A 21,267-nucleotide genomic window follows, 5' to 3' on the forward strand; every position below is an offset into this window, starting at 1 on the left:
TAGCACTGACTGATGAAAAGAAACTGTACTATGGCACACATATTTCTTAGCTGAAGTGGGATAGTTTCACACAAAGAGAAGGTTGCGTGAACTTTCCAGTGGCTCCAAGTTGTGCAAGATTGCTAGGTTTTAGCCATTTTCCATACTGGGCGTCTGTCTCTGGCTGCACTCTCTTTTCTTATTTCAGGAAAAATTGTTCAACCATTTCTAAGAACAAGATTAGGAAAAAAAAATCCACTTTTCCCCACATGTTAAGAGTTGTTGTTGCTGTTTTGGTGAGGAGCCTGCTGTGCCCATATTTAAGAGAAGGGGCTTGGCATTTGATGAGGGAGGGTTTGCCGTTTTCTCAGGGTTGTAACTTCTGTTGCTTCAAGTAGCAAAAGAAAAAAAAGCCCCAAGTTTGGCCAGCCTATAAGTGTCTTAATAAAACCCGAGTTCACACAAACTCAACAGAATCTGGTTTGAATTTGTCGGCTTTGATGTCTGTGCCTGTCCCAAGCACGCTGCAGTCTATCGCTGCGCCAGCTGGGTGAACATTAACCAGCCAGGTTTTTCTTCTCTTGGTTGTAATGTAAGGTTCAGTGCCACTTTGACGGGGAGCGCTGGGAGGGGAGTTGCCCCTCCAGACTGCCCCTGCCGCGACGGGGAGACGGGCAACCTCGGCGTGAGAGCACGGAGAGCGAGGAGTGGAGAGGGGGTTGGTGGTGGGGAGGGAGGGGGGAGAAGGACCGGGACAGGGCTGCTGCGAGGACATCTGGAGAAGAAGCAGCAAGGAAAAGAGGAAGGAGGAAATCGTGGGGGTAAGACAAATTCTGCAAGTTTGTGTGTATTCGTCAGGTTGTGCAAGGTACGAGCTTGCTTTTGCCTGCCTGAAGCTGAAGGCACTGCGAAGCTCAGAGAAGACAGAAATGGTGCTTCCAGTGGCCAGAATGAACTAGGAAGGGGACAGAGTGACAAGGAGAGAGGGGTAGGAGTCAGCGAGGCAAAACCAGAGGTTTTTGCAGGGGAGCAGCACCACAGCCGCTGTATGGGGTCTCGGGTTCAGGTGAGCAGGTGAGAAACAGCCAAATGCAGCCCGTGCCATGCGGTTGTGGTTGACACCCCCGTGCACCGGAATGGAAGTGTGCCGGGGGCTTGGGGAACCCATATAGCTCAAAACGGGGGTTTGTGCCAGTGCATTCATTAACGCTTCTGAAGCACTTAGATCCTTTGACGGTGGAAACCAGAGCACAGCCCATGAGGAAGCGATTAATCCTATCTGCAGAGGAGGGTGGGACTAGTTTGCAGTAAATAAGCCGCAGAGGTCACACACAGAACAAGGAGGGCAAAGCAAAATATTCATTCACCGAGCAATATTCATCCCAAGAGTTGAATGAAATAGGGGGTCTTGTTGGAAAAAAGCAGTAGCATGTTACTGTGTGGTTCCAGCCTGCCTCCCGAAGCCCTGCGCACAGGGGGTGGCCGAACATACCTGCGGCCTTGGGGTTGGCTTTTCAAAACTTTTAAGTGCTCAATTTTGAAACTACCATTCTTCTAACAGGTTTTTGTGTGTAATTTATAATTTATATTGCAACAGCACCCAAAAGTGCTTTCCAGACACTGAACACATCTATAATTCTGGCTCTAAAAAGCTTCCATTCTGGAAAAAAAAAGAGAATAATTGACCAGTATTTCCCAAACAGAACTGCCCAAAGTTTCTGTTGATGTATTTTTAACAATGCATAGTATGAAATCTTGTCTGATATTATTCACAGGATTACAACAGGTGTTCTGAATTGGCTGGGGAGGCTATGCAGAAAGGGCAGCTGACAGCTTACTGTATATGCAGATGTAACATCTATTAGAAATATCCTCTGTGGTTTGCTTGCATGCAAGCTGAATAGAGTCTCAAAACAATGCTGCTGTGAATGGAAGCCATCAGCAGAATTGCTTAAGGCTGCAAAACCCATTACTTATACAGCAGTAGATGCAAGAGCGAGTGCCACAGTGTAGTAACTTGTCCTGCTTTGCTGGAGTTGTTTAGCAGTTATTAGATCGATATATGTACAGCCACGTCTAATAAAGTGCGAGAAAATAATTTATCTCAATCTGTATTGTTAGCTCAGTTTTTTATCCTAATGTTATCCAGCTGCATAAACAACGTAAACTTTCTCTTTTTGTGCCTTTTTAATGCTGCTACCATTTTTTCATGCACAGAATAGGTTGTGTCCCATGCTCTGATTATTAGAGCCATCTTACTGTACATTTTACAATTACATTTTAATTACAGCTGTAGAACCTATGCAAAATCATTTAATATAATGTTGTGAGCAAATAGCGCAGATGATGCATTTAGTATTTGATTGCCGTTAGTTTACTGATTGATTAAACATGCAGACAGAGTCTCTGCTTTGACTAGTAAGTCAAAGACCATGCACACACACAGGGGTATAGGTTTTATATTTGCTATTTTAGATGACTTAGGTTTTCAAAAGGATTAGCTGAAAAAGCAGGGAGTCTGGCACACAGAAATATGGCAGTTTTGGTGGCTTAAAAATGAACTTATTGTTCAGTAAAGGAAGGGACCCATCAGTGTAAAAGTTGGTCAAGAAAAGTTTCGACCTTGATTGGTGGCAGTTCATGGGTTTGGAAGAGTTGGTGATAGGTCTTGGAAGTGGAGATGGAAAATTATTTTAGCTGTTTTCTGCTGAAAGTGCAGCCTGATTTGCATGGGGTAGCCCAGGTGAAAATCAGTCATTACTCAAGGAGGTAAGCAATGTGGCTTTATAAAAATAAACCAGATTTTTACAAAAAGGAGAGAAGGAAATCTGACCAAGAGGAGTATATACTGTAAAAACAACCAGGTTTTGTTCCGCTTTCTTAACAGAAGTTTATAAACAGTTATGGAAAGGACTTTGCTGCTATTTATTGCCTGAAGTTACTGATCCATCTGTCTCTACCCAAGCTCTTCTACAGACAATCTTGCCTCATAATTCTGCCTTTCTCCTTTCTATTATTATTCAATATTTGTTTGAGAATTTTGTCTGGTAGCCAAGTCACAGGCTTATCAGATATTGCGTAAATCCTCAGCAGTTGGTAACTGATCTGTGCAAAATTGTCAGTTTAGGGTTAAACATTGTTGAATAAATAGACCTGCTGAAAGAACAGAATCTAACAATTCATGTTTTGGGAAATAATTACTGAAGAAAGACAGCCCACAACATTGTATGCGTGTTAGAGAGAATGGTCAGAATATCTTTTAATTCAGCATTTACCCGTGAGAATTATTCCCATGAGGAACCTTGCAATAAAATCTGCTTGGTCTATGAGAATAGAAAGAAATTGAATAAAAAGACTCCATTTCCACTTGTATTTATTCAGTCTGGGAAATTCAGTGGGCCGCAGCATTAGTATCAGCAGGGGATTCCTTGCTCCTAGCGTTAAATTACTGTCATAATCGCTCAATTATTTCTTCCTTGTACTGTTTAAAATAAAAATCCATCACATTCTATGTTTTTTTTCTAACATTTATTAGGTTGAGTGTTTAGGAAAATCAATTATATTCAGTCAGGCATGAATTGATGAATGTTCTTGTAATAATTGTCAGTTGTTAAACTGAATGTACTTTCTCTTTTCACCCCTTTTCATTTCCTTCAGAGGGCAGAGGTGGCTCAGAGAGAGGCAGAGACCTTAAGGGAGCAGCTCTCGTCAGCTAACAAATCTCTCCAACTTGCTACGCAGATCCAGAAGGCACCTGATGTGGTGAGAGAAAATATTTACTGACTCTTACAGGTTTCTGACATTCCTGCAGCACAGCTCTTTCAATTTATGCTCGCAGCTATAAAAATACCTGTTTGGAGTAATATTTTAACTGCAATGGAATTGTGTTCCTTTGGGATTGTGGTTTGGTTAAACTTCTGAGGGGTTGGTGGCTGCAGAAGACCACGGGAAGGACAGAGGTCGCTCTGCTCCGTGGTGACTGGTACGGTGATCCATAGCTCTCCACAGCTGCCGGTCCAGGCGGATAGCAGCAACTCTCAGAATTATTTCGTGTTGGTAAGAGCATCAGCAGAGGAAAAATAAAGGCAGCAATGCGGTATAACAAAGAGTGCCTTGGTGGGCCATTAGAACATGCCTGCCTGGAGGGCGCAGCAGAGGCGTGGAGCTTCAGACCGAGGGGACCAACTTTGGCCAGAGCTGGTTGCATTAGTGGGGACCTGCTGCCTGCCCATTTCGAGGCCTTGTTACTCTTAGTGTATGGGCTGTCAGAGGAACTAGAAATAAATTCAGTTTTCACTGAATATATCTAAACTGAGAATTACACCTATAAATCCAATAAAAGAAGCTTAGAAAATTGAGAAGATATCCTGTACTCCTAAAGGTTCGGCTGCTTGTTGCCTTCTCTGTGTGTTTCTAAATAAAGCAAACGCCGCTGTTTAGGGAGGTTGGTAGCGCTGACTCTGCTGATCGGACCTTGCAGGCACAGAGTGCTATTACAGGACTCCAGCTGGATCCTGGGTTAACAGGTATCACAGATGAGCAGACAGATTATTTTGATTTTTGTTTGTCAAAGGAGTATTTAAATAGGAGTATTTAAATGTAAATATGCAATTAAGTGAAATTTAGTCTACTTCTAAGCAGCAGATTTAACAGACAAAAGAAATCATGCTCCTTATATTGCTTTTTTCTTGCAAGCCATATACATGCTTGACACTGATATTGAAGAAACACATGGTTGCCTTTAAAATACATTTGCAGAGAATGAGTAACAAACCATAAGTCCTCCAGATCTGTTTGGTCGTCTATTAATGCGACCCAGTATTTTCTCAGAGAAGTCAAAAGATAGACAAGCAGGCTGCAAAACAAAAAATAAAAAAATAAAAAGCAAAAAAATAAAAAGCCTGAATATCACTTGTAACTCTGAATTACCTGCCTCTTCCTATCTCATGTCCTAGTCTTATCATTATTTTAACATTAGGTCTTTCTTGTATTTAATAGTACTTCTGCACTTCATTTATATTTAATATGACAACTACTGCAGGATGAAAATGATCATTATCTATCTTATTTCAGACTCTACATTCTAGTCTCAATAGGCACAAGCAGCAGATGATTATACAACTTGTGATGTTTCATGCAAGCAAATTAGAGGTTTTTTCAAGTTAAAAGTATAATTCACTGTAATAGGAGAGCGTTGTTAACTGCTGTTCGTACATGCAGCTTTCTGTGAGATACAATGGTATGTAGTCACTGAGAATCAAGCTAAGTGTTTAGAAGGTATGGAAAAGGTATTTTGTTGTGCCTGTATTTTCCAGAAAAGAGGTTATGGAGTATATTTCAATCTGCTGCAATGTCATCTTGAATTGTAAGGAAAGTGCTTGGGTGACAGCATCGGTGGGTTGAATTTTCAGCTCTTTCGCTGTAGGGTCTTTGGTATAATGCTTACGATCATTGCCTCTCTCTTGGTAAATGGATTCTTTCCTACTTCACTGGTGTTTTCTGAGGAACAGCCATTAACCTTTGTAAGACGCGTTTTAGGCTTTTTAATGGAACAGCATTCATCGTTGGGCTGCCTCGTGCTCCCCAGATCTGCACAAGGATTTCCTTATGTTCTTCATGGAAGAGAGGTTCTGAGCTCTCCGGTGTGTTATAGCTATTGATCTCTTAACACAAAAGGAGACAAAAGAGAGGGTACAATTAGTCTGTATTATCTTTCCTGAATAGATCTACCTTCTTCTTAACTTCTCTGTCCTCTGTTATTGCTTGTCCTACTGGAAGATTGGTCTAGTGGGGCCGTTTCAGACTTGAGGACAGATTTTGCAGCCGTGGGAAACTGGAAGAAGAAAGATCCTGATTTAGGAGAGGGAATTTCTGAAAGTGGAGACCAAAGGGAGAAATGGCCTTGTCTTACAGCTGTCACGTCTGTCTTCATGCCCATGGAGGAGAGGCTTTAGTTGCTAGCAGTAATGTTAACAGGGAACAATTTTCATGCAAGGAGCAAGTTCATTGGAAGCAGCAGTTTGGGGCAATTTTTGACAATTTTGCCTGAGACGTGCAGTATGCATATGAAGAGCCAAAGGCACATGACTCTGCCGTTCCTGATTAAGAAATTCTGCTCCATTACTTCAGAATATTTTATCTGATTAGTATTTTGTAAGCACAGATTTTCGTAGTTGTCAAAGCATTTGGACTATTAATAATAAATAGATTTAAATAGAATCATTTGGCTTTCACGGCTGCATCTTTCCAGTGCACTTATGAAACAGGGAAATCTGTTCTCTCCATTATCCCTGTTTTACCAAAGAGCTGTCCTGGGGAGTAGAAAGGTTCATCTTCCAGATTCACGCAGTCAATTACGGCAGTCCCAGATTCAGAAATTGTTTCTGTCTCTCATGCCACCCGATGCCATGCCTGGTCCTTACCTAACTGCCCTGAATTCAAGCTTGTTGCCTTTTTTTATTTATGTGGTCTAATACTTTTTTTTCACACTAGGAGCAGGCCATCGAGGTGCTAACACGGTCCAGCTTGGAAGTAGAACTGGCTGCGAAGGAGCGGGAAATCGCCCAGCTCGTAGAAGATGTCCAGAGACTCCAGGGCAGCCTCACCAAGCTGCGGGAGAACTCCAGCAGCCAAATCTCACAGCTGGAGCAGCAGCTGACCGCCAAGAACAGCACACTTAAAGTAAGGCTGGGTGCTGTGCTCAGCAGCTTTCGAAGGATATAACTGACATACCAATATTGGGTTTTACTGATGTAAGTTTTCTGTGGTTCTGAGAGGCACCGTAAAATCCATTGACTTCTTCAGGATGATGTTGAATTCTAATTTCTGTGACATTTTATTCTAAGTGATCACAGTTTTGTGAAATTGAATGCACCTAGTTCTCATTGTTTTGAAATTTGTTTTTGCAGAACATGGCTACCTTTAGAATTAAAACCACCAACAAAACCCAAGATATATTTCCCATGGATATGTAGTGAAATAGGTGAACTGAAAAGGCACCGAAAATCCTTCTTAGATTTTAAAACTTTTAATTCCCATTCCAGTGATTGCTATTGCAGATTTGCCAGGAATGTTTATTGTGCTATGATCTATCTTTGAATTTACCTGCTACCCCCTCCAGTTCTCTCCACTGGAAAAGGAAAGTGTATCATTTAGAGCATAAAAACAAGTAAAATCAAGACACAGAGAGAAGGCTTTTTAGCCTTAATAACCATTTAATTGGTTTTTTTAACTGTATATTTGCTGCACAGTAATTCCCATTTATAATTAGCAGTCCAGTCCTACACTCATTTGCGTACCAGTAGCACTGCACTAAAACCAGAAGAAATACCTAACAATTTTGTGAGTGACCCTTTTACCCTTTGCTTCAGCAGCTTTACTTTCTTTGTGCACTAGCCCACACGGTTGTGATCTATCAGTAAGCATGAGAAATGTTTCCTGACATGTGTTATGAATCAGTTTCCTGTAACTCCTGTCTCTTTCGTTGTTCTACCATCTATGAGCTTCAAAGTGTAAACAAGATAAATTTATCTATTCCATTAAAGACTTCATAGTTTTGCAGGTTTCATAGTCTGAGAGTTTTTTGAAAGCAGGAGGCCGATAGTACCCACTTAGCTCCGACTGTGGCGTGGGTAGCTTTCCTCTATCAGAATGATTTAATGTTCAATTGAAACTCTTACAAATTGTTCTGACATTTTTTAGCGGATACTAGTTTTGCTCTGGTATAGCGTAATTTATGTGGAGAAATGTCTGTTAGGGATGAAAACTGAAGTGTTGCATTCAGTATGCTTGCTGCATGTTTTAAGACAGCCTTGCACAACTTCTATGAAAATTCAGTAGAGCAAAGGAAACATTGGGTTCGTATATTGACAGTATCAGTCTCTGCCCATCTGTCACCACGGGGGCACCGCTGTTAATGAGGGAGGAAGGAGCTGGCCTGGCTTTGAGGGACACATTTTGCTGGCTACATCCATGTTACAGGTTTTTCTTTATTTTTTCATAAAGCCTGGTAGAAAATATCTTGAGTCCTTGCACTTGACAGATTTTCTTGGAATAAAGCGTGTTCCTGGTGAGGTCAGTATTAGTTTAGCCATTAACTTCAAAGGGAATAGGATCATAGAAATGACAGAGCAAGTCTTTGATTTTCATTTCAGTAATCTCCTTCCATTTTCTCATAGGCTTGCCTGGCTAATGCTCTGTATTTAGGTTCCTGTTGATAGTGTCTGATGCAGTGACTCTATTGATAAAGTTTTAGTCATTTCAACCCTATGTAACCTTATTTGTTGCACTATAAAAATATTTCAAAATACATACTTTTACCCCAAAGTGCTGGGAAAACCTGTGTCTGAGATCTGTTGTACAAAGAACCAAGTCTCAGTGGTGATGTGTTGATCTCATGTTTGATTATAGAGGAATTGCTTCTAAAAGAACTGAGATTGTAATGGTTGCCTCCACAAAAAATGAATCACAGTTTCACAAATTAAAGCAATGTTCTCAGATCATATCTTGGGGGAATTCTTTAATACTCTATGACTTAATGAAACAATACAGGAATACTTCCAAAATTATTGCTTCTTTATCTTCATCTGATCTAATAATCAAAACATGTCCTCTAGTAACAAGACTCTTCTAACTATAATTATATTAACCCTTTGTTACTGGGAGTTAGAGCTTCCCTGCTACCCAGTTAAAATACAACAGTGCTAGTTAGCAGAGAGATACATCAAATAACCTGGGTTAATTAAATACGGGCTTTTTAGTTTATCACTCTAAACTAAACTATGCCATTAGTCTAAGGGGTTTTTTTTAGATGTTTTAAGCCCCTTAATACAGCCCATGCTTAACATGGGTTCATTCATACAACAAATGCAAGACGATTCCTTAACACGGAATATTTGCAAATTTAGTGTGCAGGAATGCCACCAGTCCGTTCCCTCTGTCCTCTGCCTCCCTGCATTTTTGTGTGTTGGAGGATATTAGAATATATTTTGTCTGAATTAACCAGGTTGATATTTAGTGCAAGATACTAGTTCCTTCAGGTTGTCTCACAGCTTGAACCTTTGTTATACCATGTTCTGTGCGTTTTCCAGGGTTCTTTGAGACAATTACCATATTAATACATTTTAAAACAGTCACTGACTGGGAAGATGCCAAGTGACTAAATGGTCTGCTTATATACAGGCATTGCATTCTCAGTTGTTAGTTTATATTGTTTAGTAAAGTATACATTTAGGTGCAGCTTTTCCATAGCAACAATCTCTGTACTAGGTACTTGGGAATGATGGATGTATGTGTGTTTTATACAATTCAAATTAAAATATTGCTGGTTGCCATACTGCTATAACAGCATACAAGTACCTGAGAGTCCAAAACAGCTTCATTCTGTCAACATCTTTTTTTTCTTTTTTTTTTTTTCCCTGTGTTTTGTACTTAAAATTTCCAGAAATACTTTCAGGGTATAGCATATGCCTATACAGAATTACATTTAATATAGATTGCATTAAAATGGGAATCATTAGCTTTTCTGTATTTTATATCCATTTCTACAAAAGGCTTTTTTCTTAGCATATCCTTGCGTAAGTAACTAATATATTAATCCAAGATATTGCTTGTTTTAAACTTATTCCAGTACTTTTTATACTGAGGACTAGTGTAAATAGCCAGTTATCCCTAGTGTGAAAGCTAATCTGCTGTAGACACAAAAATCTTACGAGTCACAGAGTTAAGGAAGAGGTGAATTGTAGCCTCTCTTTGCTTTAAGCTGTAGAGCAGCAAAAAGCAGAAGCGGCCGGCAGAGTGCCATGGCCAAGGAGAGCTGAAAGATGGCGCGTGATGTTCGGCAGGGTCCTCTTGTTGCCTGCATTGAGTTTTAGAGCTGTCAGTCATGATGCTGAGTCTCTTCCCCAGTACCGAGCAGTCTCTGGCTCACTGGCTTCATTTAAAGATCCCTCTCCAGTCTTACCGAGCCTGATCTGGTGCATTAAAAAGTCTAGCTGGATTCCTTGTTGAAGAAACTCTGTTCTGCTTGGTGTCGAGCTGCAGCTTGGAAAGCTGCTTCACCTTGTGGCATGTTGTAGCTGGCCCTCCTTAAACCTTGGAGAACTGAAGTGACATCTCGGGCCCTGGGATTACATAGTACATTTGTATAACGAGATTTCAACACACGTTGGAGGTTATCAAAACCTCAAGTGTCTTTTAATATTTGTAGGATTTTCCTAGTCACATCAACGAGGACTTTCCTCATTACATCAGTATAGGGTTTTTTAGCAGGGCCGAAACACCTGTAGCACTGTGCCTGCTATAGAAAGCAAAGCTGGTACTCTCTATAATTCCAGTTAGTAACTGGAATTTGATAAGGCAGGGCATGTCAGAAGAAATGACTAAAACTTGCCTTGTATTTATTCCAGGTGAAAAAAAATTTTAGCTGAAATAGACGTGTTTTTTTTTTTCTTTTTAACACAGTCCTAATGACTGCTCAAGTTACTGATGGCTGAGGATGCTAGGACACCAGACCTTTTAAGAGGCTGCTTGTTTCATCCATGTCCCATAGAGTGCAAATTCCACACTTAACAACAGTTTCTGCTTTCCTGCAACAGCCGGTGGTGGTGATCCTTTAAGAGTTGCTTGTTGAGCAGCTGCCAGAGCAGGGGCTCATGTATTACTGCCAGGAGATGCCTCTTGTCAGCAGTGACTAAGGATTGTGGATTATGGTATCAGAAAGCAGAAAGAGGAATTTAAGAGGGACGTGTATTGATAACATGGATGTCCACTTTGTCGCTGCTTTTTAATATATATACGAATGCCAAGGCAGAAATCTCAGCAATGTGTGAGCTGGAAAGGGCACAACAGGAAATCCTTTAAAAGATGGCAAAATAGCTGGAAGTCCAACAAAGCCCCATCATGCTGCTGTTGCCATCTGAAGAAGCCTCATTTAAATTATTAAGATGGCTCAGATGATGGACTCACTTATCTGTGGGCGCTGTATTACACAGTGTTTAGGTTTGCTGCTTGTACCCATTGGATAGCTTTGAGATGGGTGATACCTACACACTGCCTTACTCGGGAGGACAGCACGGGTGAGAGGTTCCCACATCTAATTGTTCGTCTGTCCTAGCCCTGCCGTTCACACACCCATAACTCTGCTGGTGCAGAACTTCATGGGGCTGCACTTTAAACAGGTTTGCTACAATTATCCAAGTTCAAAGTAGCCCTTCCCTGCCTTCCTCCTGCGCTCAAGGAGCAGCCCAGGAGTGGGTGTAGGATCTTTTTGAATTCACTTCTCCACTGAAGGCAGCCTCTCCTGGACATAAAGCCCTATTTTTCTTTTTCGTGTCATATATTCCTTTCCTTTTCAAAGTCGATGCTCTGTCTTTGAGGGTGGTACGTCCTTGTGTGTTTTTTGTTTCCTGTGACCTTTGGGATTCTGTGCCAATTTTAACACCAGACATTAGGTGAAGCAGAGGTAGCCTGAACTTACCATGGAAGTTGCAGGCCAGTAAGTTCTTTCTTTGCTTAGATCAGGTGTGCCTGTACTAAGCAAAGAAATTATTAGTGGGAAATTCATGTGGCTTCTGCAACCAACGTAACGGCATCAATTATGTATCACTATGTTTTAGGCCTCCTGAAGCATTTATCCTGTAGTGATGAGCACTGTTGTTGGGAGCAGGGGCTCTTGGGTAAGGTCCAAATGTGTGGCATTGCGTTATGGATTGTGTTAGGAGGTTTGTTTCAACGTTTGTGGCATCCTCACACCAAAGAGAAGCCATTGAGGCTGCCCCAGGTCAGGCAGACCTGAGCAAAAAGACCTGCTGAGTTGGTCTCAATGCTTCATCTCCGGTGTGTAATCATATTAGTTATTGCAATAAGTAATGCTTATAAAACAACTTGGTACAGCTGTTTTGTTTGGGCATGAGGCATTGTAGAAGTCTTACAAGCCTAAAGCGTTCCAGTCAACAACAGCTTCTTCAGTCCTTTTTTCATGTAGATAAGGTTATCAAGAACTGTCGTATTAAGAACACAGTATGTGCCAAAGCATCCCGCTTATTTACTCGATTTATCAGTTTCATAAAAATTTCAGTTGCCCCATTTTTAATACCTTCTGCCCCGATCTCTTTATTGAACACGACAGTGACATTGCAAATGGCCAAATTGGGACCTACTGAATTCTGTAATGCTTGGCACTCTGTAAACAAAGGAAGAGTGAGGTATAATTGTGTTTACGTTGAATTGGTTATAGTTTGTTTTCTAATATATGTAAATTAGGTATGAGTCATTAACCCTCACTTGTGCGCTGCTGTATATATGGAATAATTTAAAGATGATTTTGAAAGCCTGCAGAAAAAATCTAAATAATTAAATCCATGTTCTTTCTTTTAAAGCAACTGGAAGAAAAACTGAAAGGACAGGCTGATTATGAAGAGGTTAAGAAAGAATTAAAGTAAGTGTTAAATGCTTACATAATTTTTTCACAAACTCTAGTTTAACAATGCTTGTTAAATGAAGCCGCAAATCTGTGTTCTTGGAACAATAAAGAATTCAGTCAAAACCACAAAGACGGAGAAATTGGGAATATTGGCAGAAATTGCATCTAGAACCAGTGCAACTGCTGTATCTGAGAGCACTCCTTTTTGTTGCAGCAGAGTATTGTAATGGCAAATAATTCAAGTGTCCATGAAGAAAAGGTGCTAAAACTATCATCCACCAAGGGTAAAAAGTTTGAAAATCTGTGGTATTTTAGGTGGACCACTCGTTAAAAATCCCCAGCCAACAGCTGAATGTAATGTGGACCAAGAATTTAGTGCAGGGCCTTTGGCCATAATACCTTTTCTATGATTTTGCCAGCCAGTGTTCAGCACTTTACCATTTTAATGCTGAGCTTGTTTCACTGTATATTTTTGCTAATATATTGTGGTTTTAAACTAAAGCCACAAACAGCCTCTTCCTATTTCAAGGGATTTTTTTTTAAGAGACTTAAAAGAGCCTCATTTTAAACTATAACAAGATAAACTGTCAGGTTCAGAAGAGAAGTTTTTTGACTGGAAATATGTTTAGTGTCAAGGTTTAAATAACTGCAAGAAACTCCATCTCTTCTTTCATCATTCTGGCATTTTTGTGTGTATTTTAAGAAGACTGAAAAAATGTTACCTTGTTTAATGAGGTATTTCAGATGAGGCTGGTAGTCACGTGCTTTTGTTTACACATCCCTTGAGAATATGGAAAGCAGGTTTGGTTTTGCAAGCCCAATGACTGCCCAGCCCCTGGTGCTATTATATTCAAGCCACGCTGGCTGCGGTTCTGGTTCACTGCCAGCTGCAGCACACCCTGATGTAGGTATATAGTTTCAGTCAAGTGAAATGAGTTGACCATTTCTTTGGTCATTATAGCTGGATATTAACTGGTCTCAAAAAAGGGTCATCATTTTAGTGATACGGGTAAATACGTCCGTGTTCTCTCCTGAGTTAAGGAAACTGGGCTACAGATTTCAGCTGGTTTATGCCCTCATATGTAAAGTCGTGAATAGGAGTTAGGCCACAACCTTTCCAATTTGCTAATGTGAGTTACTAAATGTGAATGTGCCAAAACACCGAATGAGTTTTAAATCCTACCTGGTTTAATACCTTTATTTTAGATACAAAACTTATTTAGATCCCTATATTCCTGGTGGTAATGCCTTTTTCTTTTTTTTTTTTTTTTTTTTTCTTTTTTACAACACTGACTTATATGAGGGGAGGGATGGGAAGGCAGATAAGAGGTCCAGGAGAAGCCATGACACAGGAGTATTCATATGGTGCTTCTGCGTGTTCCTGTTATTTCGAGATGAGCCTGCAGTGAAATAGATGGGAGAATCTCCTGGAAGTGGCCTTTGTTGGGTGCGAGTAATTAACTCTGTTTTCCTGGCTGTTACAGCTTTTATATCGCCTAATTTGCGGGTAACATTTTTTATCTGGGCAGGCTGACTTTGGAGGAACAGCCAGCTAGCTTGTAGGTGGCCTGGGGTCCATGCGCCATCCTGCTGGATGGTGTGGGGGGTTAAGACCCTCTGTGAGAGCTCTGAAGATGTTTGCAATGCTTCGTCGTCACAGCAGCTCATTCACGCCACCCTCTCTGCTCCCATTTGGTGCAAAAGATGTGCCAAAATCTAAATGTACATCACCTGAGAGTGACAGCCTGATCTGAAGTGAAACTCTGAAAAGTCTGTTGCTGTAAATCTGGTATCCCTTAGACTGAATCCTACTGTGCCTGCCCTTGTGCCCTGAAACACTGACAAAAATGAGCTGCTTATAACGCACATATGCACCAAGAAAAGTGATATCTTGTCAGTAAGGAAGAAAGAGCATAAACTTCTCAGTTGTTTTGGCACTGATGTACTTTCCTTAATCCTCTCAAGGATGCCTTAGAGGCATTCTAGGCTGAGGGATCTCAGTATCAGCCAACTTCTAACCTTGGAGGAACTTAACTAGGTCCACGTCAAGATCTGGGATGGGAGGTTTCCTTGCTTTCTGTATTGGCTTTTGTGCCAAATGGCTTCTAAACCTATTTTTAAGATCTGAGAGCTCTCTGTGTCCTTTCAGTTCCCTCTCGAGTAATACGACAGTGCTAACCCTCCTGCCTTTGCAGTTGGGATCATACGAACAGAAAGTCGAGCTGTCTCAATGCACACTTTGCTTTAGAGCAAGATCTTTCAAGTAGTCTTAGATGTGCAGATTCAAGTCACAAGATCATTGCTTTAAAAAGCAGATAACTGATCTTGAGCAGCAGATTGAGTTGAGATCTCATGGGCAAAGATATTCCTGGAATCCAAAGGGGAAACATTTTGCTTTCTTCATATTCCTGAGGAAAACGTCTCTTTTGTGACACATTTGGAGAGTCATTTTTGATAAGTTTAACTTTTACATTTTTTGAAAAAATGAACCTGCTGTAGTGAATATTCCTCCACGGGCAATTTGAGATACCATCAACTTGGTTTTTAGTATATTTTGGGTTCTAAGTGTATAGGAAATTACCTGTGAAATTGCCAGAGGGCTATTTCAGGTAGCAAAGAATCCACTTTAAGTAGGCAGGGTCAGTAAGTTTCCAGCCGAGTTTTAAATACACATGCCTGCTCCAAGCTCGCTGAAAAATGCAGCTGCTGCAAGGTTCAGGATCCTTTTTGAAGGTCCCAGCTGGCAGCAGATGCTCGGAACCAAAACATATTGGTAGACCAGCCTATGCAAGCGGAGGGCACAACACGATCAGGGCTTCAAAGCCAGACTTTTGGTGCGGAGAACCTGATAAACACACTAAATAACGTTCAGGCTTATTTTGCGCTTCCGACTGGTTCCAGTCTGGTTCTGTAGGCAGCACGGTAGAGGTCAGAGCACATCCCAACCGCTCCTTCGAGAGCGTGCAGCTTCTTTTGGTTTAGTCTCACCCAGAAGGAACGCAGTTGATAATGCTCCAGGACTGCTCTGCATGGCAAACCGAAGTGTGGTAAGTGGGGATTACTGGGAGACCTGCGTCGCAAGGGTACTGCTGATCTGAACTGAAATGGGAGAAACACCTGTGATTTGCCACGGGAAGTTTGCCACATCATAATTTGCTATTACAAATTGGGTTTTTTTACGTTCAGATAGGTCTCCTTATTTGACCGTCATGAGGACATACATTACTACTTGCTGTCCTTTCAGAGGCTGTACCCTGCAGAATCCATGGGAGGATGAAAAGTTACCTACCAGTGACCGGGCTTTTCCCTAGATGAGTCTCTGTATATTTATCTCCCCCAGCACCTTGGAGTCCTGGTAGCCAGAGCTGTGCCCCTGAAGAGGTGTCCCAAGGAACACTTGCTTTCAGCAGTGATTAGCAACCTGTATATATGCCTGCATATATCTGCCTGTCAAGTCAATATAATGTCAGAACCTTTAAGAACTCGAGCCGTTAATGCACAACCTCTCTCCTTCACTGGCATGACTCCATTAGTAGCAGGAAAGAGGCACTTTTGCATGTGGGTGAGCTGCTGTGCCCACTTAAAGCAGAGTCTTAACAGCGTTACTTTATGTGCTTGTGCATTGGATGATGGCTGTAATCTACAGCGATTTCTGCTGGCGAGAGGTGTCATCCAATGATGCCGTATGATAAAAACGATGGCCAGAATTTTGTGATTTTATTCATTATTGTATTTGTAGGCGTGCCTGTCAGAATTAACGCTGTATGCAGTGAGTAGGCACAGATGCAAAATACATGAGGTTTCTGTCTCGGAATGACTTTTTTTTTTTCTTGGATTTGCTATGACTTTGTGTGATCTTGAATGAGTCACTGAGGCCACTGATTTCCGGAGTGCCACTTACTGGACATCTAATTCCGGACTAATGGATGGACAGATTTATAGAGGAGCTGGACGCCACATGGTCGCAGGAGTTGATGAGTGCTGGGTGCCTGGCTGACTCCTCGTGGCATCCAGAACGAGTCCCTACGTGTTAATACTGGCCGCCTGCTTTTTTTGACTCAGTTTCCACATTTAATACATGGTTAAACATATTCTCCCTGCTTCACAAAGTTCCTGGTGCTTTATACATGAAAAATGCTGCATAAACACTATCTATATCTGTTTATGTATTTTTCTTCAACAAATGAATGTCGTCTTTGTACAATGAGAAGCCGAAATCATTTATTGCTTCAGTCTGAGGAACTTAACGTCCTGTCTGCAGCAGGCCTATTTAAAAAAATTTATAAGACAAAGCCTAGTAATAAGTTTGTATTCCTGTAAGATTCTCGTTTGCCAGACGATACAACTTTAAATGAAAGACTTTGAAGGGAGACATCCTTTGACCGCTCAGTATTTATATAAAATATTGACAATGAGACTATCAGATTCTTCTCTTAATGTACTTATAAATATTTGGATCTTTCATATTTCTTAAGAAATATTGTGCCATTGTGTCTTCCCCTTGCCATAGAACTAGGAGGTTATTAAAATGAAAAACTGCCTTTTAGCCTGTAGTGTCTTGGTTGGGAAGATTATTTGTGCATATTTTCCTTGATATGTGAGCTGGTGTATATTATATAAAGTACTGTAACTGTGGTGGTGATTCCCCTGTTTTGTTGCTTTGCTACAACTTTTTCATTCCCTTCAAGCTTCACAGATAAATTTATATCGCTTCTGACAGCTTAAAATGTTATATCCTTATTAACCTTTAAATTTACGCTTTAAACTGGCCTGGTGGGATTGCATATGGAATGATTTAGATGACGCTCGAGAAAATTTTCTTATCCAATAACTAGTTTGAATAGTTGTTCTATATTCATTATGAGTCTGTGTTACTGCAAGGAAAGTTGTTATCACTTGTAGTGTTGCTGGAGAGTAGGAAATAATAATGTTAATGCTCATTAGTGCAGTTGTTATGAAAAGAAGAAATAGAAAATAATTTTTTTTCTGCCTTCCACAGTATATTGAAATCCATGGAGTTTGCACCATCTGAAAGCTCTGGTGCGCAGGTACTGAACATACTTTTGTTTTCTTAATTACTTCAGCAGTTCAGTTAATTAACAAAAATTTTGTCTTGCAATTTGTTGGTGATGGCATGGAGAATTTCCTGTTGATGTTGAGACATATGGGTTGATCATTGTTTTCCTGATGTTTTCTTATGAAAAAGCTGAACTGAACATTTTTTGCCTATTAATTTCTTTTAACTGGTCAAGGACAAAGAGTGACGTTTCAGCTGTGCTGGAGTGGATAACCATAGTGTTGTGAAGTTGAGTCTTTTGAAGATACTAGAGTCAGTGTACAGCTACGCTGAGATGTGCATGTTCTTGTACTGACAGTACGCTGAGCAAGGATTTTAGCATTTTTAAGTCTTTGTTAGCCTTGAAAATAATGTTCACAAAAGAAAACAAACCTTTGAGTACTGAGAAAGCAGGAGAAAGCTCTGCTGTTCCAGCAAATTAATCTTACTTAAGTTTAAAGGTTATGAATTAAATTCCTGCTTCTGAAATCTGAACTGAATATCAATATACTGGGATTAATTTTCAGTATGTTTTGTAATGATCAAGGGTTAGATATTTAGTGGAAGGTAGATGGCAGGTTTCTGTGACTGATTTTATTTTTGAACAAACTGTTTATGCTGAAACACAGCATTTCTAGGAAATGCTTAACTTGGGTCAGTTGACCTAGAAGAAATAATATAATCTTAACTCCTATTTTAATCAGATTAAAAGAAGTCTACAGCTCTTAGATTGAAGGCTTGCCAGTACCATTTTAAAATAAGTAGGATTAAGAAAATGTTCCGTTACACATTTCAAAATAATGCAGAATTGATGAATGATTTACAATGAAAATTAAACAGTGAATGTCTTCTATGGCTCATGTAGGAGCACCGAGTGATTTCTGCAAATATATGCATGGTGAATTCCCTAGCTGCGTTCATAGCAGAGATGAGCACTTGTTTTCTTCTTCTGAAATCCTTTTTAGTGCCTGAGTGAGACTCTTAATGCTTTTAGAAACAAACCTCTCACTTTGATTTTCTTTAGGATGCATCTAAACCGCTGGAGGTGCTGCTGCTGGAGAAGAACCGCTCCTTGCAGTCTGAGAACGCCACGCTGCGTATCACAAATAGTGACCTGAGTGGTAGGTTGACACGATTTTCAGCTATTCTGGTTTGTTCGCTGTCTTGTAAAGGGAGGGAGGGCTGAGTGAGAGATGAATGTCTGAGCTAATGCATGGCAGAAAGACTAAGAGGCAACAGGAACACTGAATAATGTTTGATTTCTGGAGTTTTATAGGCTGGATAATAAAATAAAACTTGGAGACCTCAGAGAGTCTTTAAAGGTTAGGAAAGAGAGGCATTACGAGATGTACCAAGTGGTAGCGTTTGAGGCGGTCTTCTGTTTTGGGAACAAATTCATCCGTGGCACCAGAAGTCTCTTCCCCCACACACAATGTTACGCAAAATGTTTGCATGTAGAACACAATAATCTTCCTGTCTGATACACTTAGATATACTACCAGCAGGTCAGTTTGGAAAAACAAAGTACTTTCTTTTCAGCAAAGTGTGTTTGCCGTTTAGCTTTCCTAATGTGGGCTTTTTACATCTTGTGTGCACATTTTTTAAATGGCAAGTCATGGAATTTCCAGATACTTGAATGCTTACGGTTTTTGCAGCTGGAAGAAAGTTAAAAGTTGCCACTGGCCCTGGGATTACTGAATTCTGAAGCGTTTTATGACTTTAACTGAGTGATCTTGGTGCATCCACCTAATGGTGATTCCTTTATTCAAATTGGTTTGTTCCAAAATGTAAATGTTTGCTGCATTTGGGTTCAGTCAGGTCCAATGAGTAATGTCTTGAATGATAGACAACAAAGAGACTTGCTGTCTGTAACTGCATTTATTTTAAATGTATAATTGCACTTCATGTAATTGTTCTAGTTTTAATGTTTGTAAGGGGGATTCTCCAGGCTGCAACATACAAGAAAGGTGCAAACATGAAATGCATGTTGTTTGTTTTGGGGGCCTTGTTTGGCTTATTAAAATTTCAATTATGGAAAAAAAAAAAAGAAAACAAACCAAAAACAAAATGAAAACAAAAATCCCACCGCCACTTCATTGGCCCTTGTAAATCTGCACTTTTTCCCTTTGCGGGGCAAACTTTGCATTTTTTTATCTTGGTTTTTCCCTCTTTGATCCCCCATAATGCATTATGTTTGACCTTCCTTGTAGGGTCAGCCAGGAGAAAAGGGAAAGACCAGCCTGAGAGTCAGCGTCCTGCAACCTTGCCGGCCTCCCCTCCTTCTCAGTTGCTCCGCAACGCGGGGGAGCAGGCTTCCAATACTAATGGTACACACCAGTTCTCACCAACGGGTTTAAGTCAAGACTTTTTCAGCTCATCCCTGGCGAGCCCCAGCTTACCCCTGGCCTCCACAGGAAAATTTGCACTAAACTCTCTCCTCCAGCGACAGCTAATGCAGTCCTTCTACTCCAAGGCAATGCAGGAAGCAGGAAGCACAAGCATGATTTTTTCAACAGGTCCTTACAGCACAAACTCCATATCTTCCCAAAGTCCATTACAACAAAGTCCGGACGTAAATGGCATGGCCCCGTCTCCCAGCCAGTCAGAAAGTGCTGGGAGCATCTCTGAAGGCGAGGAGATAGACACAGCCGAAATTGCACGTCAGGTGAAAGAGCAATTGATCAAGCACAATATTGGACAGCGGATATTTGGACATTATGTGTTGGGACTGTCGCAAGGGTCTGTGAGTGAGATACTAGCCCGGCCAAAGCCATGGAATAAACTGACTGTGAGAGGCAAGGAGCCATTTCATAAGATGAAGCAGTTCCTCTCGGACGAGCAGAACATCTTGGCTCTTCGCAGCATCCAGGGTAGACAACGAGGTAAGCGCTCGCCGGCCGAGGGTCTTGCCTTATTTTCTTGTTAGTTACAAATGTTAAAAATTGGAAGCTTGCCTGTACGGGGCCGTTTGTGCGTTGCTGCTGTTTTCACCCGAATCAGATGTCAGGTACAGAAAGTACAGCTTTCTAACTCTGCTTTTCAGCACTTAAGCAGGTTAGTATCTTTGCTTATGCTTTTTTTAGCCGCTGACTTGTGTGTGTCAGCAGGGGCAAGCAGCAGGGACACTTACATCCCTCACTTCCCAATAGCTCCATGTCAGAGCTAAATACAGAGTGAAAAGGGTCAGTAGCTACTAAGGGTATCGCCCCTCAGAAATACATGAAAATTTTTATTTGGGGTTGTTTATTGAGACCAGACTTCTGTTGTGTCTTGTGTGATTTTTTTCCCCCCCCCCCAAAGTGTTTTGACAAAATATCATAGGTGATGCATGAGATGAGTAATTAAAAAACAATCCTAATTTAAAGCAGCTTTGCATATTTAAGGCAGTGGTTTTAAGAAATAACATGCGTTTCATTGTGATTCATCTTAAGCGAAGACTGAGATTTACATTTAGAGAAACTGAAAAGTAAGTTGTTTACAGTCAAGAAATATTGGAAAGGACAGGCAGGATTTTCCTACATTTTGTTTAATTGAAAGTGCACACTGTTAGATTTATAATCTGTTCTTCCTTTTGATGATTGTACTTGAGGGGATTATCTGCCCATCTTTAACCTCTTCATTTTTGGTATCTCTAGACATTTATTTATATCTGTCTAATCTCCTTTCCGAACGTAGCTGTAATCTTTATTAACAAATCAGCCAGCCTTGCTTCTTCCAAAGTAGCCAGCTCCTCCAGCGCTCAGACAAAGGCTCGAGGGGGCGAGGACAGCTCGAACCCTCGCGTTCAGAGACAGGCTGCTAGCTTCTCATG

At 40.8% G+C, this 21,267-nt stretch overlaps 1 protein-coding gene across 5 annotated transcripts in view; it reads left to right on the plus strand.

The window, feature by feature from the left end:
* Positions 1-21,267, plus strand: part of CUX1 (cut like homeobox 1) — a 282,207-nt gene that overhangs the window by 186,894 nt on the left and 74,046 nt on the right. For 3 of the 5 annotated variants that reach the window (XM_082328020.1, XM_082328021.1, XM_082328022.1), the window contains exons 10-15: positions 3,637-3,741; positions 6,472-6,660; positions 12,357-12,415; positions 17,400-17,448; positions 18,481-18,577; positions 19,667-20,338. In XM_082328020.1, coding sequence (XP_082184146.1) covers positions 3,637-3,741; positions 6,472-6,660; positions 12,357-12,415; positions 17,400-17,448; positions 18,481-18,577; positions 19,667-20,338 — 1,171 coding nt within the window. The remainder of the gene's footprint in view (positions 1-3,636; positions 3,742-6,471; positions 6,661-12,356; positions 12,416-17,399; positions 17,449-18,480; positions 18,578-19,666; positions 20,339-21,267) is intronic. The other 2 variants (XM_082328023.1, XM_082328024.1) reach the window with 2 other exon arrangements.

This window comes from Platalea leucorodia (genome assembly GCF_965183815.1).
Source record: "Platalea leucorodia genome assembly, chromosome: 16".
NCBI classification, from domain to species: Eukaryota; Metazoa; Chordata; class Aves; order Pelecaniformes; family Threskiornithidae; genus Platalea; species Platalea leucorodia.